The sequence below is a fragment of the Delphinus delphis genome, chromosome 15 (assembly GCF_949987515.2).
Source record: "Delphinus delphis chromosome 15, mDelDel1.2, whole genome shotgun sequence".
Taxonomy (NCBI): domain Eukaryota; kingdom Metazoa; phylum Chordata; class Mammalia; order Artiodactyla; family Delphinidae; genus Delphinus; species Delphinus delphis.
The window spans coordinates 77,904,775-77,921,743 of record NC_082697.1 but is presented as its reverse complement, the minus strand read 5'-3'; the positions used below and the strand labels follow the sequence as shown (position 1 = coordinate 77,921,743).

At 51.4% G+C, this 16,969-nt stretch overlaps 1 protein-coding gene across 2 annotated transcripts; it reads left to right on the top strand.

The window, feature by feature from the left end:
* Nucleotides 1–321: 321 nt before the first annotated feature.
* Nucleotides 322–15,093, top strand: NCF1 (neutrophil cytosolic factor 1). 2 transcript variants are annotated; one of them, XM_060033129.1, is made up of 11 exons: nucleotides 322–684; nucleotides 5,045–5,125; nucleotides 7,918–7,993; nucleotides 8,145–8,310; nucleotides 9,345–9,400; nucleotides 10,816–10,938; nucleotides 11,441–11,548; nucleotides 12,396–12,513; nucleotides 13,826–13,930; nucleotides 14,489–14,634; nucleotides 14,829–15,093. In XM_060033129.1, exons 1-11 carry the CDS (start codon nucleotides 613–615, stop codon nucleotides 14,954–14,956), a joined length of 1,179 nt encoding a protein of 392 aa, XP_059889112.1. In that variant the 5' UTR covers nucleotides 322–612; the 3' UTR covers nucleotides 14,957–15,093. The 2 variants fall into 2 exon arrangements, with proteins under 2 accessions (XP_059889112.1, XP_059889111.1); XM_060033128.1 differs by having other exon boundaries at nucleotides 14,826–15,093.
* The last annotated feature ends 1,876 nt before the right edge of the window (nucleotides 15,094–16,969 follow it).

Sequence of the window (16,969 nt, the reverse complement as noted above, 5' to 3'; positions counted from 1 at the left end):
AAACAGGCCAAACCCTTCTCTCATGGGGCTCACATTCTGGTAGGGAAAGACACTGTAAAAACAAAAATGTGATGAGTGATCTGGAAAAAAAAAAAAAAAGCAGGAAAGAGGGGTGGGGTCCGCATGAAGTTTTGCTATTTTATGTGAAGTTTATATCAAGGAAGGCCTCTCAGAGGAGGTGCCCTTTGAGTAGAAACCTGTAGAAGAGGAGGGTGGGAGTTACAGGTGTGTGGGAGACGGGCCAGGTGGAATGGCTTGTGCAAAAGCCCTGAGATGGGAGCACCTGGAACAGAGGGGCCAGCGTGGCTGGTTCAGAGGAGCCAGGAGGAGAGAGCAGGGAGTCAGGCAACCCTCCTGCGGGGTCCTGTGGGCCACGGAGGGGACAATGATGGGCGTGTCCCCGCACAACTGCGTGCGTGAGGCCACCTATGTCCGCACCACGGGAACCCGAGGAAGCCCAGAAACTGAAAGAAGAAGCAAAACCGTATCTGCACGTTCCCTGCCCCCTCCTGCCCGCGGCCCCGCCGCGACAGAGGCGACTTCCTTTTTCCAGCCTATTTAAGTCTCAGCCCGCAGCGCCCCGGAGAAGAGGGGGCCGCACGCAGCCCAGCCATGGGGGACCCCTTCATTCGCCACATCGCCCTCCTGGGCTTCGAGAAGCGCTACGTCCCCAGCCAGCACTACGTGAGTACCGGCCTGAGGCGCCCTGCGCGTGGGGACAGGACTGGCGGGGCGCAGGTGCCGGTCCCCGCGCAGCCCCGGGACTCCCGGCCCGAGACGCGGGCGGCCGAGGGGTGAGGGGGCGGGGCCGCGGCCAAGGCTCCCCGGCTCTGGGCCTCAGGCCGCCCGCCGGGGCCGCAGTCAATGTGCGCCCTTCAAAAGGTGCGCGCCGCCACCCGGGCCCTCGGTGCGAGGACAGCGGCTTGGCCCCCGGCCCCCGCCCGCCCACCCCACGCCCTGCTTCCCGCCGCAGCCCGGCGTCCCCTCTCCGCGCCCGGCGAGTGTCCCCGCGGCCCCTCTGGGAAGGGTCCTCGGGAGAGCGCCCTGGTGGCGATCAGTTACATTAGAGTCGTGACCCCTCCTGTAGGGTGACACCACCACAGGGACCAGAGGAGTCCCCCCTCCTGCCCTGGGGGAGCTGGAGGAGTGCAGGCCCAGACATGGCCATCCCATCACAGGGTCCCCAAACCCAGAGGAAGGCCAGGGAGGGATCCAATTAGTAAATTGGCACTTGGAGTGTATGTGCCAAGACCCTGCTTTTTTAACTTTTAATTTTGAAATAATTTCAAATTTACAGAAATGTCCCCCAAAACACCAATAACTCCAATATTCCTTCACCCACATTTCCTCTCTCCTTCTCTCACTCTCTGTCTCTCCCCCTCCGTCCCTTTGTCCCTCCTGCTTTCTCTCTCTCTGAATATACATTTTCTGAATCATTTGAGAGTTATTTGGAGACACTGTGTTTCTTTACCTCTAAGTATTTATTACAGGTGTGTATTTCTTAAAATCAAGGACGTTCTTTTACATAACCAAAGGTGTCAAAATGAGGAAATTAACACTGATAAAACACTGTTATGCAACCCACAGACTTTATTCGGATTTTGCCAATTGTCCTCTTGTCCCTCCGTAGGAAAATTTTTTCAGGTCAAGGATCCAATCCAGGATCACACAAATTAAAACAAACGAACAAAAACTATCCAGGATCACCTGTTGCATCTGAGTTGTCATGTCTCTTTGGCGTCTTTAAATCCGGATCAGTCTTAATGGGTCTTTTTCCTTCTCAACTTTGACTTTTTGAAGAGTTGGGGCCAGTTATCTTGCAGAACACCCCTCGATTCGGGTGTGTCTGATACTTTGTTAGATCTTAGTGATGCAGGAACACCCCAGAAGTATTGATACGTTCTTTTCATGGATCGTATCAGGTGGCAGGTGATTTTGATTTGTTCCTTTATTGGTGATGTTAACTTTGATCACTGAGTCCTGGACGTGTCCTCCAAGTTTCTCTGCTGTAAAGTTACTCTTTTCCCCTTTGTAATTAATAACTAAACTATGGGGAGGTTATGTAAAGCTGTGTGAATATCCTGTGCCTTATAGTATCTGTATGACTCTTTCCTGAATCACATTACTATAATGATTGCCAAATAATGATTTTTAAACTCTATTGGTCCTTCTGCATTTATTAGTTAACATTTTCCTGTGTCTTCCCTTCTTCCTTATTTATGTCAGTATAGATCCATGGATTCCTGTTTTATTCAGTGAGTTATAATCCAATACCATCATTACTTATTTTGATGCTCAGAATGTCCCAGATTTGGTGACTGGAGCTCCTTCAGGCTGGCTTCTGTACTTTTTTTTTTTTTTTTTAATATATCCTGTCATTCTTTTTTTTTGCGGCGGGGGCGGTGGGGGACAGGGTACCTGGGTACATTCTCATGGCACAAAGTGGGCCAGCTTAACTTGGACTTTCCCAGCCCTAGTCCTGGACTCAAGCATTTCACTAAAGAGCCCTGGTTCTTTTTAGTGGGAGTGATATTAGAACCCAAGATCTGGAAGCTAGGTGTGCTCATTGCCACCAAGGTGTCATGGCTCATGACTGCCTTTCCAGTGGACAGACTGGAGGAAATAGCTATTTCATATCATCCGTGCTTCTCATCACTTTATGTATGTAGCTCCTTTTTCTCACTGCAGGAACCCTGGCTCCCAACGAGATCAGTATATTCACTCTTCTGCTCAATTCTAAAATACACATAAACTTGTTTCAGAATAATTACACCCACACCACTATTAACGATAAACCTACTAACCTATTAAGTCAAATTTAAGTTTTCTTTGCAGTTCTTTTGGTCCTTTTGGACTGAGAATACTGAAAGTGCTGCAACTAAAAGCTACTTGGATTCTTTTCCATTTTCCTTTAATATTTAGGTTATTACCCATTTTATATATAGTTAAGTTCATTTGTTTCTGTTTGTTTCCAACTTTAAAGTTAAAAAAATCCTTGTTGATTTAATTTTACTTCTAAATATGTAAAATATTAGCAAGTTCACCCATTTAAAGTGCACTATGGCTTTGGGTATATTTAAAGTTCTTCAACTATCACAACCATCTAAATTTTTAGAACATTTTTATCATCCCCGTTGATAGCTATTCTTTTTATTCCCCAAGATTTTATTCTGAGAAACTTCAAATATACAGCAAAGTTGAAAAAAATTTTACAGCAAAACAAAACCAAACAAAAAACCCAACCAGGGACCTCCCTGGTGGTGCAGTAGTTAAGAATGTGCCAATGCAGGGGACACAGGTTCAAGCCCTGGTCCTGGAAGATTCCACATGCTGCAGAGCAACTAAGCCTGTGCACCACAACTAACTGAGCCTGCCCTCTAGAGCCCACAAGCCACAACTACTGAGCCCGTGTACTGCAACTACCGAAGCGTCTAGAGCCCGTGCTCCGCAACAAGAGAAGCCACCGCAATGAGAAGCCTGTGCACTGCAACAAAGAGTAGCCCCCATGTGCCACAACTAGAGAAAACCTGTGCACAGCAACGAAGACTCAACGCAGCCAAAAATAAATAATTAATTTAAAAAAAAAAAAACCAAACCCAACCAGACATATGCTTACTATCTTGATTATACCATTAACATTTCCTATAGTACTTGCTTTATCATGTATGCCTCCATCCATCCATCCACCCATCAATCTATCTTATTTTTGGTGCATTTCAAGGCAAATTACAAACATCAGTACACTCTCCTAAATGTTGGGTTGGCCAAAAAGTTCATTCCGGTTTTCCCTTAAGACCTTACAGAAAAACCTGAACGAACTTTTTGGCCAACCCAGTACTTCAGCATGCGTATCACAACTAGAGTTCAGTATTTTTCTGTAGTTTTTTTTCTCTTTTGATGGAAAATTTATGTAAAATGAAACCCACAAATCTCAGAGATACATTTGCTGAGATCTGACAGTACATCTGCCTACGTAACCCAAACTCTCATCAAGACGTAGACTGTAAAAAATAAAAAATAATAAAAAGAAAAAGATGTAGACCGTGACCATCACCCCATCTCACACCCCAGTCATTCCTCCCCATCCCCAGGTTTTTTCCACCTTAATTTAGTTGTGCTTGCTCTAGAATGTCATAGATATGGAATCATATGTAGCCTTTCACGCCTGGCTTATTTCACTCAGCATAATTTAATGATTTTGAGATTCATCCACATGGTTGCACATAGCAGTAATTTGTTCTTTTTTACGGCTGAGTGGTATTCTCCTAACTATTTTTGCAGGCCTATTTTTCCTTCCTGAGGTTTTTTGTTTTGTTTTTTTCTTGTTTGTTTTTAAATAATGGCTTTTTTGAGATATAATTCCCATGCCATACGATTAACCTATGTGAATTGTACAATTCAGTGGTTTTTAGGATACTCACAGAGTTGCACAACCATCACTACAATTGATTCTAGAAGATTTTCTTCATCACCCATACGCATTAGCAGTCAAACCTCAGCCCCCTTACCCCCAGCCCCACCCAGCCCCTGGCAACCACTAATCTACTTTCTGTCTCAATAGATTTGTCTCTTTTGGACATTTTTTTTGTGTGTGTGTGTGTGGCCACATGCGTGGCTTGTGGGATCGCAGTTTTCCGACCCGGGACTGAACCTGGGACCTTGGCAGTGAAAGTGCAGAGTCCCGACCACTGAACCACCAGGGAACTCCCTGGACATTTCATAGAAATGGAACCATACAACAGCTTACTGAGTTCTTGTGTTGTCTGAGGCCAGCCCTTTCTGTATCTTACCTTCTGTTAACTCTCATACCAGCCTTAGCAGTGAGGTCCTACTTTTACCTCCAGTTTACAGATGAATTTGAGTTAATTTGAGAGAAGTCATTCCTCTTACCCTGGGGACCACGAACTTGGTGCTCTTTCTATGGCCCAGGTTACCTCAAAGAGCATTCTCCCTCCCACCCCCAGTCCTGTGGGCTTCCACCATGGGGTGGGGGGCTGCCCAGGTGCATGGCTGAACGAGATGCCCCACCTCTACCGCCCCCCAGGTCTACATGTTCCTGGTGAAATGGCAGGACCTGTCTGAGAAGGTGGTCTACCGGCGTTTCACTGAGATCTACGAATTCCATGTGAGTGCCCTGTGTTGGGGGTCCAGGGAGGGGATGCCACACCCAGTCCCAGCTCTGCCCTTTGGGGAGGGGAGCGGCCTAGGTGCTGACCAGGAGCTGAGGAACCCAGAGTCCCCCCGTCCCCTCCAGCCCACAGATAAGGGGGCATTATTTTTTTTAACTTTAAAAAGCACTAAAGCAGTTTTTATTTTGGTGAAGTATACATAGCATACATTCACCACTTTACCCATTTTAAGTGTACAAGCCAGTGGCATCAAGCACATTCACAATGTCACACAGCCAACACCACCACCCATTTCTGAATACGTCTGTCTTCCCAAACCAAAACTCTGCACCCATTCCATAGGATCTCAAGGGGGCCGTCTCAAGGGCCCTGCTTGCTCTGTCCCTGCAGGGGACAGCCTGCCAGTGTCACCACCGCAGGTGTCATCCTAGGAGCTTGCTCTTTCACTCACCGTCACTGGCCTGATGAGGACCCCTGGTGGATTAGAAGGAGGGCGGATGATCCCGACACCCAAGAAACCGGGTCCTCTTGCTTTGTGGGTGCCTGTTATCACCAAGGTTTACATGAGAGAATCCCTCAGGGTTCCCAACACCAGTGGCTGGTTGGACAAAATTGGGGGTGGTCATCGGGGGTCACAGTGCACACAGTGCTGGGTCCTGGTCTAAGACAGGGTCATATGGATGGAGGGGCCACAAAAGCCAGATGGGTTCCCCCAGGGCCCACTCCACACGCAGGGCCCTCCTTAACCAGGGAAGGGGCTTCAGGAAGCGTGCAGGTTCCTGCACTTCTCTTGTGTGAATTATTTAAAGTGAAATGCAGATAAATGCAAAGAAAACTGTAACCAGCCTTGTACACCCAGCACCTGGAGTCACAGCTGATAACACTGGGCCGTTTGCTATAAGGCGTTTTTTTGTTTGTTTGTTTTAAAATTCATTTTATTTTTGGCTACGTTGGGTCTTCATTGCTTCGCGCAGGCTTTCTCTAGTTGTGGGAACGGGGTCTACTCTTCGTTGCAGTACGCAGGCTTCTCACTGCGGTGGCTTCTCGTTGCAGAGCACGGGCTCTAGGCACGTCAGCTCAGTAGTTGTGGCTCGAGGGCTTGAGAGCACAGGCTCAGTAGTTGTGGCACATGGGCTTAGTTGCTTCGCGGCTTGTGGGATCTTCCCAGACCAGGGCTCGAACCCGTGTCCCCTGCATTGGCAGGCGGGTTCTTAACCACTGTGCCACCAGGGAAGCCCTAAGGTGTTTTTAAGATAAGGTGTTTTTAAGATAAAGGAGATAAAACATTACAAAAGCAGTGGAAGTCGCCCTTCATCTCACATCCCGTCCCAGCTCCTACCCTGGGTGGCCACACACACACACACGCACACGCACACGCACACACACACACACACACACGCACACACACACACACGCACAGCACAGAAACAACATGCAGTAGTGTGGAGCCTGCATTTTCTGTAGTGCATATAAATGCCATCAGTGTGCTTTTTGCCTCTTTCTCAATCTTATTACTGTCACTAGGTTACTTTTTTTTTTTTTGCTGTAGCGGGCTTCTCACTGTTGCGGCCCCGCCCGCTGCGGAGCACAGGCTCCGGACGCGCAGGCTCAGCGGCCATGGTTCACGGGCCCAGCCGCTCTGCTGCATGTGGGATCTTCCCGGACCAGGGCACTAACCTGTGTCCCCTGCATCGGCAGGCGGACTCTCTACCACTGCGCCACCAGGGAAGCCCACTAGGTTACATTTTTTGAGACTAGTCCATGCTGATACTTTGTGGGGCTTCATCTCACCTCTTTAAACTGTTCTGGGTTATTCCATTGTAGGATTAGCTTCTTTTATTAATTGGTCGACTCATTCATTCATCCAACCACTATTTATTGAGCACCAACTAAGTACCAGGCACTTTCTACTTAGTGAGAAGGAAATGCTGCTGAAAGGCATAAAAGACAGATGCAAATCCTTGCCCACCCTAGTAGACCTTATGTTCTAGTGGAGGAGTCAGGATAACAGACAAACAAAAAAATAAGTAACTTATATAGTACGTTAGATGGTCCTTAGAATTACAGAGAAAAATAAAGCAGGGAGGGGAGGTGGGAAGGGTGGGACAAGGAAGGACAGTTGTCAGGGAGGAGGCCTCACTGAAGTGGGAGATATCTGAGCAAGAACTTGAAGAAGGAGAAAGAGAGAGAGAGACTGAGCTATGGATCTGTGTGGGGGAAGAATGGGAATCGCACATGCAAAGGCCCTGGGGCAGGAGTGGGCCTGGAGCATTCAAGGGTGGCTGGAGCAGAGTGAACAGCGGGAGAGTGGGGCAGGAGAGGTGAGCAAGGCAGGCAGAGGCAGGTCACATGGTGCCTTGTAGACCAATGCGGAGCCTTTGGCTTCCATTCTGAGTGAGCTGAGAGGCAGGGAGGGTTCTGAGCAGAGGAGGGACAGGATGCAACTTAGGTTTGCAGAGGATCCCTCTGGATGCTGGATTGAGGACAGACAAGGGAGGGGGAGGGGTGAGTGACCTAAGAAGGTTATAATAACCAGACCCGGTGGAAGCTCAGACCAGGGTGGTGGCAGCAAGTGTAGTGAGAAGAATCAGATTCTGAATAGATTTGGGGAGCAGAACCGAAAGAATTTGCTGATGGATTGGATGTGAGGTGGAAGAGAAAGAAGAATCCAGGATGCCACCAGGAGCTTCTAGCCTGAGCAATTGGAAGGGTATTTAGGTCATGTCCAATTTTGTGTTTTACAGTGCTGTAATAAAACAGATTCCTTCACATCTGCTTTTCTGTCTAGAAAACCTTAAAGGAGATGTTTCCTATCGAGGCAGGGGACATCAAGTCAGAGAACAGGATCATACCCCACCTGCCAGGTGAGGAGCAGGCCTGAGTCACCTGGGCAGGCTCACCTGTCCCAACTCCCCTCACCTGCCCTCCAATTGCCCCTTCCACTCCCACCCTCTCCGGACTTGACCTTTCGAGTGTGCTCACTGGTCCTCTGGTGCCCCTCCCTGGTCCGCCCAGCCCCGCGGTGGTTTGATGGGCAGCGGGTGGCTGAGAGCCGCCAGGGCACCCTCACCGAGTACTGCAACTCACTCATGAACCTGCCTGTCAAGATCTCCCGCTGCTCCCACCTCCTCAACTTCTTCAAGGTGCGCCCTGACGACCTCAAGCTCCCCACGGACAGCCAGTGAGTGGCGGGAGGAGGAAAGGTGGTGGTCAGACCCTTGCCTGGAGCGGGTGGGACTATCCCCATGTTACACAGGAGGAGCCTGAGGCTCAGAGAGGGGAAGTGACTTGCCCAAAGTCACACAGCAGGGAAAGCCAAGGAGGCAGGATTCTAACTCTGGACACCCCCAGCATCCCTGCCAAGTTTCTACCTGGACCCCTCTGAGCCTCAGGGTGCTGGGGGTCGGGGGGGAGGCACTGTGGGCTGGGGGTCTAAGGTCCTAAGTCCTTGTCCTGACTCTGAGGCTGCCTGGCGGTGGGACCTGGAGCCTTCTGAAAGCAGCTTCCCCTTCTGTGACCGGGTGGTGAGGGCCAGATGCAGTAGTGGGTGCTGGGAAGAGTGCTTACAAACTGTGAAGTGTGGAGCCCCCGAGAGGACGTGGGGGGCCGGTGGCCTCTGTTCCTTCCTGAGCCTGTCTCAGGCCCCTGCCTATCCTTTGTCACCTCATTCTCTGCCTGCCCTCGCCCCAGGGATCTCCTGTGCTCAGGGCCCTGCGTGGACAGCATCAGAGATGCTGATGAGATCTCGCGGGAATGTGCTGCGGAAGGTCCTTCTCTCTGTCCCCCTCTGGTACTGAGTGCTGGGGGAGGCCTGGAGGACAGGGCTGCCGTAGAGACAGCAGGGCTCCAGCCAGTGCTTCTGGACCCTTGAACACATCCCCGGTCCTGGGCGGGGCAGTTCCCACTGGCCCTGGGGTTAGGGGCGCCCACTCCTGTTGGCTTCCCTCTCGAGGCTCCAGCAGAAGGGAGCTGGCCCACGAACCTTCTCCTTTGGGTCTGCAGGAGGCTGGGGCCCCTCCTCGGGCTGGCTGAGCAGAGCCTGTCCTCCTCAAAGCCCTGTCCTTCTAGTCCAGTTGCTACCTTCTCTCTGCGGCGGCCCCCATTTCCCACGTTCCTTCTGGGAACTTTCTTGGCAAGTCCTTCCGTAGGTCTGCCCGGAGCATGCTGTTCTCCAGGGGAAGCTAAGCATCTAACCCAGACTGTTCTCTGATGCAGGGTGAAAAAGCCAGAGACATACCTGATGCCCAGAGATGGCAAGAGTAATGCTGCAGGTGAGAGGCCAGGATCAGCCAAGGGAGGGTCACCCTAAGGGACTGCTGACACCATCAGGGACCCTGAGCTCGGTGTGTGCAGGGAAAAGAGCAGGAGTTGAGAGCAGCTGTGAAGGGTCTTGGTGGCTGCACTGAAGTGTTGGGGTCTTTGAGGGTCACTGGTCAGTGAAGGGGGCTCACCTCCATGGCTGCAGCGCCCAGCACAGACCCTGGCTCCCAACAGCCTACAGGATGTTCTGGCTGAATGAATGAACAGATTTAGGGGCAGAAGTGGCTTTTAGGGGTGACTCAGGGGCATGACAGTATCTAGTCTTTATTGCACGATAATTATTAATAACATTACCTAACATTTATCGAGCACGTACCCTGTGCCAGACGCTGTTTTAAATGTTTTCCACGTATTAACTCATGTAATCATCTCTATAATAGTATGAAATAGGTACAACTGTGCTATTATCCCCATTTTGCAACTGGACAACACTGAGGCTTGATTTAAGTTGAGATTCTTGACAAGGGACACACAGCTACTAAATGTGGAGCACGATCTCAGCCAGTCGGTGGGACACACGGTCAAGTCCTCTGGGCCACTCAAAGTGTGGTCCAGTGACCAGCAGTGTCTTAGGTCGGGCTGCCATAACAAAGTGTCATAGAGTGGGTGGCTTAAATAGGAGAAATGAATTTTCTCATAGTTCTGGAGGCTGGAAGGCTGAGATCAAGTTGTGGGCAGGTTTGGGTTCCGCTGAGGCCTCTCTCCTTGGCTTGCAGACGGCTGCCTTGTTGCTTTGTCCTCACATGGCCTTTCCTCTGTGCATGCAGCTCCCTGGTGTCTTTTCCTCTTCCTATAAGGACACCAGTCCTATTGGATCAGGGTCCCACCCTTATGACCTCATTTAACCTTAATCACCTCCTTGAAAGTTTTATCTCCAAATACACTCATATTCTAAGGTACTGGGGGTTAGGGCTTCAACATATGAATTTGGGGGTGGAGGGACACAATTCAGCCCATAACAGGCGGCAGCAGTACTGCCTGGGGGCTGGTTAGACATGTAGCCCCTCAGGTCCCACCAGAGGCCTGTGGAATCAGCACCTGTGTTTCCGCAAGATCCCCGGGTGATTTGTGTGCACCTTGAAGCTGAGAAGGGCTGCTCGCTACCCACATCAAATGAGAAAGAGACCGTGTGTAAAGTGTGTGACCAGTGTCTGGAACACACTGGGTGCTCAATAAGTGCAGGGCTGCGAAGACTAGCTTGTCTTTGCTGCTTTCCAGTATACAGGGCGTGTCTACCCCTGGCCTGTCCGGAGCTGGGTGGGGACGGGATGCCAGTGCCTGTTCAGGTGGCCTACACAGGGCCCACAGGGGAGAGCCAGGACGAGGCGCCAACAATGTCCACTCACCCTGCCCTCCCTCTACCCAGACATCACGGGCCCCATCATCCTGCAGACGTACCGCGCCATCGCTGACTATGAGAAGAGCTCAGGCTCCGAGATGGCTCTGGCCACAGGCGACGTGGTGGATGTCGTGGAGAAGAGCCAGAGTGGTCAGCCTCCCCGCCCAGCCTGGACCGCCCTCCCCTGGTGCCTGGGCCCATGGCTACAGGCCCCCACCAAGGCTCTGCCCCCCAGGCAGCCCCAGGCCTCCTCCCCGCCTGGCCCACTGGGGGGCTCTGGCTCCTTCAGGGGCCCTGACTGTTCTCCCCACACTGTGGGTCACCCTCTCTCTGAGAGTGTGCCCCAGGGCAGCTCTGGGGATCTGCACACATTCTGGGCTGTGACTGTGCGTCTCTGGGGGTTATATCCGGGTGGACAGGTGAACTTCTCACCATGTGTGTGATGTGGGTTCTGAGCTGTAGTTCTCTGACCCTGTGGGTACTGGTGCGTGTGATTTTGGTGTAGAGTGTGGTGAAGGTGACATTTCTGGATCTGAGTGTTGGACACCTGTGTGTCTGTGTCTGAGTGCTCTCACCCACCCCTACCCCCCGCCGATGGCTGAGGGAGGCTCCCAGGCCCGCCCAGACCTACCGCCCCGTATCCCTGGCACAGGCTGGTGGTTCTGCCAAATGAAGACAAAGCGCGGCTGGGTCCCGGCGTCCTACTTGGAGCCCCTGGACAGTCCCGATGAGGCAGAAGACCCAGAACCCAACTATGAAGGTGCCCCTCCCCTCCTTGGCCTCAGGGGTGGGAGAGAGGGGCAGGATTGAAGAGCCAGAAGTGACTGCTTTGGGGTCAGACATGACTGTGGGCTGGGCAGGAGGGGAGGCAGGGCTGAGACCCTAGGTTGGGTCTAGGTGGGGTAGGAGGTGGTGCCCTTGGTCAGGACAGGGGGAACCAGGAGGTAGAATAGAGGTGAGGGGGATAAGGTCAGCCTGGGACACAGTGTGGCAGCCAGCCTGGGGCTGGGTCCAGTGGGAAGCTGCATGATGAGCCAAACTGAGGCTCAGGAAGGAGGGCTGCCTGGAGGTGGGGGCATTATGACTGACTAGAATGGAAAAACTGGCAGCCCCTGGGCTGGATGGGTCCCACGTGGGGTTTGAAAAAATTTAGTATTGGTTGCCCGTAATTTGCAATAGAAAGATCTTACAATTTTATATGGATTTATGACTCCTCTTTAAAAATTGGGAAAGGCGTGTGTATTGGGCCTGCAGCCCCACATGCCAATAGTGGACTGGAGTTGAGTAGCTCAGGTGCCACTGGATGGGTGCTCTACCTCTGCACTTTCTGCCTAGCCACTCCTCGTGTGCAGGTGCCTGGCCAGGTCTCTGCAGTCATGGGTGCTCCTGGCCTCTGGTGTGGGTGATGGTGGGTAGGAGCGGGCGAGCTCCCCTGGGTAGAGTAGGCAGAGGGCACAAGTCCAGAGTGTCTCCACGAGGAGGGGGGAGGGCTGGAGGAGAGAGGTCCTGGGCTCCAGCTGGAGGAAGCCCCAGGCCCAGAGAGGAGGGGCGGGGTGGCGAGCCCCGTGCTGGTGGGGGGCTTCACACTCTGCCCCTCCCCTCTCCAGGTGAGCCCTACATCACCATCGAAGCCTACACTGCCCTATTGGAGGATGAGATATCTTTGGAGCAGGGCGAAACCATCGAGGTCATTCATAAGCTCCTGGATGGCTGGTGGGTCATCAGGTAGGAGAGCTGTGCCCTCCCTCCCACTGCACCTGCCCTGAGAGTCAGCCTGGCCTGGGGTTGGGCCTGCGTAGGCTCAGTGCCGACTTGACTGTGTGACTCTGGGTAGGTCACTGCCTCTCTCTGGGCTGTTTCCATTTTGGAAGCAGATTCGTGATAATCCCAGCCTGCCCGTGTCTCAGGGTTCAGTGTCCTTGTCTGAGTGGGCACACCTTTCCTTTGTGACTTGGGGTCACGTCCCCTGACCAGTCCATCTATTCATTCTCCAGCAACACAATTAATTGTATTAATTATTATATTTGATAGCTGCTAGAGCAGACCCTGTCATCCCTTTTCCTTTTAAAATCCTTCATTGCAATTTCCATCTGTTTATTCCTCCAAGTGAACGTAGGAATACTAACTTGCTTTCCTGGTTCTGGGGAAAGCAGAATCCCAGGGTCTTGCACACGATTTCAGAGCCCTGAGTCACAGGGCCCATCCGTGACCCCAGTGAGCTTGTGGCCACAACAACCCCCCATCAGCGTAGCCCTTGGCTGGGGACTTTGAGGCAGGATTTCTCAACCTTTTATTTTTAAAATTTTATTGGCATATAGTTGCTTTACAGTGTTGTGTTAGTTTCTGCTGTACAGCAAAGTGAATTAGTTTTTTGACCCAACCTCAGTTAACCCCCATTATGCAGCCCTGAGACAATGTTTGTGAGTCTCCCACCAGCCAAGAAGAATCAGAGTTTTACAGAGTGAGGTTTGTATTATGCAAAGGTTGTTGTTTTTTTACTACCAAATGCAGTAGTGAGAATGGAAAGAAAAAGCTTCTCAACAAATGGTGCTGGAACAACTGGATATCCCTATGGGGGGAAAAAAATGAACCTAGACCCCTGCCTCACACCATACATCTTTATTTGGAACATTTCACAGATTTTACCAAGCACAAAACCCAAAACTAAGAAGCTTTTGGAAGAAAGCATAAGGGAACTTGGTGACCTGGAGGTACGCAGACGTTTCTTAGGACACAGAAGGCAATCACCATGAAAGAAAAAACTGACAAATACAATATTGCAGATGTTTTGTAGCAAACACCTGTCCCTGGGGAGATGGATCTGCTAACTTCCTCCCCCTCCCAGCGTCACAACTGGGAAGGCCTGTGTGGCATTGATGAGGAAACTGAGGCATACAGGTGCAGGGTCTAGTGTTGGCTGCCGTGTCTGCAACCTCCCAGCTGCCTTGACCCCCAACTGTTTAGAGGGAGCCTTGACCCCATGTCTGAGGCCCCGCCCCTGCAGCTGCTCAGGCCTCAAGGGCTGCCTCTGTTGCAGGAAAGAAGATGTCACAGGTTACTTCCCATCCATGTACCTGCAACAGGCAGGGCAGGACACAGACCAGGCCCAAAGCCGGATCAAGAGGGGAGCGCCGCCCCGCAGGTGAGCAAGAGCCCCCGGGGCGGGGCTGAGGAGGGTATACCACGGCTTCCGTCTGTCTGTCCAGGCCCTGGATAGGCAGTGCTGGGGCAGGGGAGATGGTGCAGGGGCGCTCAGCCTGGCGGGGTAGGCAGCACCCTCACTGGATGGAGGCCCCCTCCCACCCCGCTCCCTCTCTGGGGCTGGCACGGGGGCGGTGGGAAAGCAGAGGTGTGAGACGGAGGTGGCAGCTCCGATGCCTAGAGTCCTCGGGATGGCCCGTGAGGGCTGCGGCAGTTCGGAGGGCTTTCCTGGGGAGGGGGTAGGCTGGAGGCTGGTGAGGGGTGTGGGAAATGGGCCTGGGCTCTGAGTCAGGGCAGGGGTCCGCGTCGGTGAGGGACAGTCGCCTTCATGCCCCGCCCAGGCTGTGCTGGACCCCCCCACCCCGCCTCCTTCCCACTCTCAACCTCCCCGGGCTAGTCTTTGGACTCCAGGGGTGGCCATGAGAGTCCCCTCGGGCAGGGACGCGGGAAGGGCAGGGACGTGGGGCGCTGACCAAAGCCCCTGTCCTGCTGTGCCCAGGTCGTCCATCCGCAACGCGCACAGCATCCACCAACAGTCACGGAAGCGCCTCAGCCAGGACACCTATCGGCGCAACAGTGTCCGTTTTTTGCAGCAGCGCCCCCGCGGGGCGCGGCCGGGGCCCCGGAGCCCAGGGAGCGTGCTGAGTGAGTGAGGGCGGGGGCCTGGGGGCAGGGCCTGAGTCTGGGGGGCGGGCCCCGGGGCGGGCCGGAGGTGAGGAGGGATGTGGCCAGCATCGAGGGTGATGAGAGGCGGGGCCTTGAGGGGTGGGGCCTGAAAAGTGAAGAGAGGCGGGGCCGAGCAGGCGGGGCGGGCCTCAGCTGGCGCTGTCCTCCAGCAGAGGAGGAGGAATCGCTCGAGACTGAGCGCCCCAAGCCGCAGCCGGCCGTGCCCCCGAGGCCCAGCGCAGACCTCATCCTGCACCGCTGCAGCGAGAGCACCAAGCGGAAGCTGGCCTCCGCCGTCTGAGGCCGCCCCCACATGACGCTCTTCCCACCTCCAGCCCCTATCCCTGTATATACATGTATAGAGCCTGAGGTTTGGCGGCAGAAGGCAGCCCTTGGCCCCGCCCCACCTAGCTATTCGCCACCCTTAATAAATGTTGCTTGGAGTGGACTGATGGTTTGCAAAGTCGCGCTGCGGGCTGGGCAACACCCTTGGTATTTCTAGAAATAGGACTGAAGGCTGTGAGCTCTATTGGGGGAAGGTGCAAGAACTGAGGTCCGGTTGCATACTTTACTGGCCTTGCCCAAGACCAAGTTTGCACAAGGCCAAGTGCAAGAGGAAACCCCAGTCCCCTCTGACTGTTTGTCTGACAGACTGCCTGCTTGAACTCTGGCCTCACTGCAGAAGAGTTCTGAAGAAGAGTAGACACAGTGCATAGTTGGGAGGGGAGGGGAGCCAGGGCCCTAGGTGACCTTGTGTGTGCACCCCGATTACCAAAAAAAAATGTAATTTAGGTATAGGGAGACACACCTTAGATGTAAGGACATAACACAAAGTGAAAGTGAAGGGATGGAAAAAGATACTTCATGCAAATGGAAACCGAAAGACAGCTGGAGTAGCTATACTTAGATAGAACAAAGACTGTAATAAGAGACATTGGCACTACATAACAATAAAGGGGTCAATCCAATAAGAGGGTATAACATTTGTAAATATTTATGCACCCAACATAGGAGCACTAACATATATAAAGCAAATATTTACAGACCTAAAGGGAGGAATAGACAGCAATACAATAATAGTAGGGGACTTTAATACCTCATTTACATCAATGGATAGGTCATCCAGACAGAAAATCAATAAGGATTTTCCAAGATAAATCATATGTTAGGCCATAAAACAAATTTTAACAAATTTAAGAGGACTGAAGTTATAGCAAGCATATTTTTTCTAGCCACGATGGTATGAAACTAGAAATTAATTACATGAAGAAAAGTGGAAGACTCACAAACATGTGGAGATTAAACAAGTTATGAACAACCAGTGGGTCAAAGAAGAAATCAAAAAGAGAAACAACAGCAACAACAAAATACCTTGAGAAAATGGAAATGTAACATACCAAAATTTATCAGATGTAGTAAAGACAGTTCTAAGAGGGAAGTTCATAGCAATAAATGCTCACCTCGAGAAACAAGAAAAGTCTCAAACAACCTAACTCAACACCCCAAGGAGCTAGAAGAAGAAGAACTAATGAAGCCCAAAGTTGGTAGAAGGAAGGAAGGAACAAAAATTAGAGCAGAAATAAATGAAATAAAGACTGAAAAGAATAGAAAACATCAGTGAAACTAAGAGCCGGTTCTTAGAAAAGATAAACAAAACTGACAAACTTTTAGCTGGACTCAGCAAGAAAAAAAGAGAGAGGACTCAAAATCAGAACTAAAAGAGGAGATGTTACAACTGATACCAAAGAAATACAAAGGATCATAAATGACTACCGTGGGGACTTCCCTGGTGGCGTAGTGGTTAAGAATCCGCCTGCCAATGCAGGGGACATGGGTTCGAGCCCTGGTCTGGGAAGATCCCACATGCCACGGAGCAACTAAGCCCACGAGCCACAGCTACTGAGCCCACACGCTGCAACTACTGAAGCCTGCGCGCCTAGAGCCCATGCCGTGCAACAGGAGAAACCACCGCAATGAGAAGCCTGTGTACTGTAACGAAGAGTAGCCCCCCCTCGCCGCAACTAGAGAAAGCCCAGCAACGTGCAGCAACGAAGACCAAACACAGCCAAAATAAATAAATTTATTATTTTTTAAGTTTACTATTCTTGAAAAATCAAAATAAATAAATAAATAAATGACTACTGTGAACAATTATATGCCAAACTAGAAGAAATGGATAGATTGGACAACCAAGAAAAAATGGATAAATTGCTAGAAACATACAACCTACAAAGACTGTGATGAAACAAAATCTGAATGGACCAATTATTAGCAAGGAGACTGAATCAGCAATAAAAAAAGTCCCCCAAAACAA

Coding starts and splice junctions, on each gene's coding strand:
- NCF1 (XM_060033128.1), top strand. CDS start 613: ATGGGGGACCCCTTCATTCGCCACATCGCCCTCCTGGGCTTCGAGAAG. Junction 7,994..8,144: donor GATCATACCCCACCTGCCAG/GTGAGGAGCAGG, acceptor TGGTCCGCCCAG/CCCCGCGGTGGTTTGATGGG. Junction 10,939..11,440: donor CGTGGAGAAGAGCCAGAGTG/GTCAGCCTCCCC, acceptor TCCCTGGCACAG/GCTGGTGGTTCTGCCAAATG.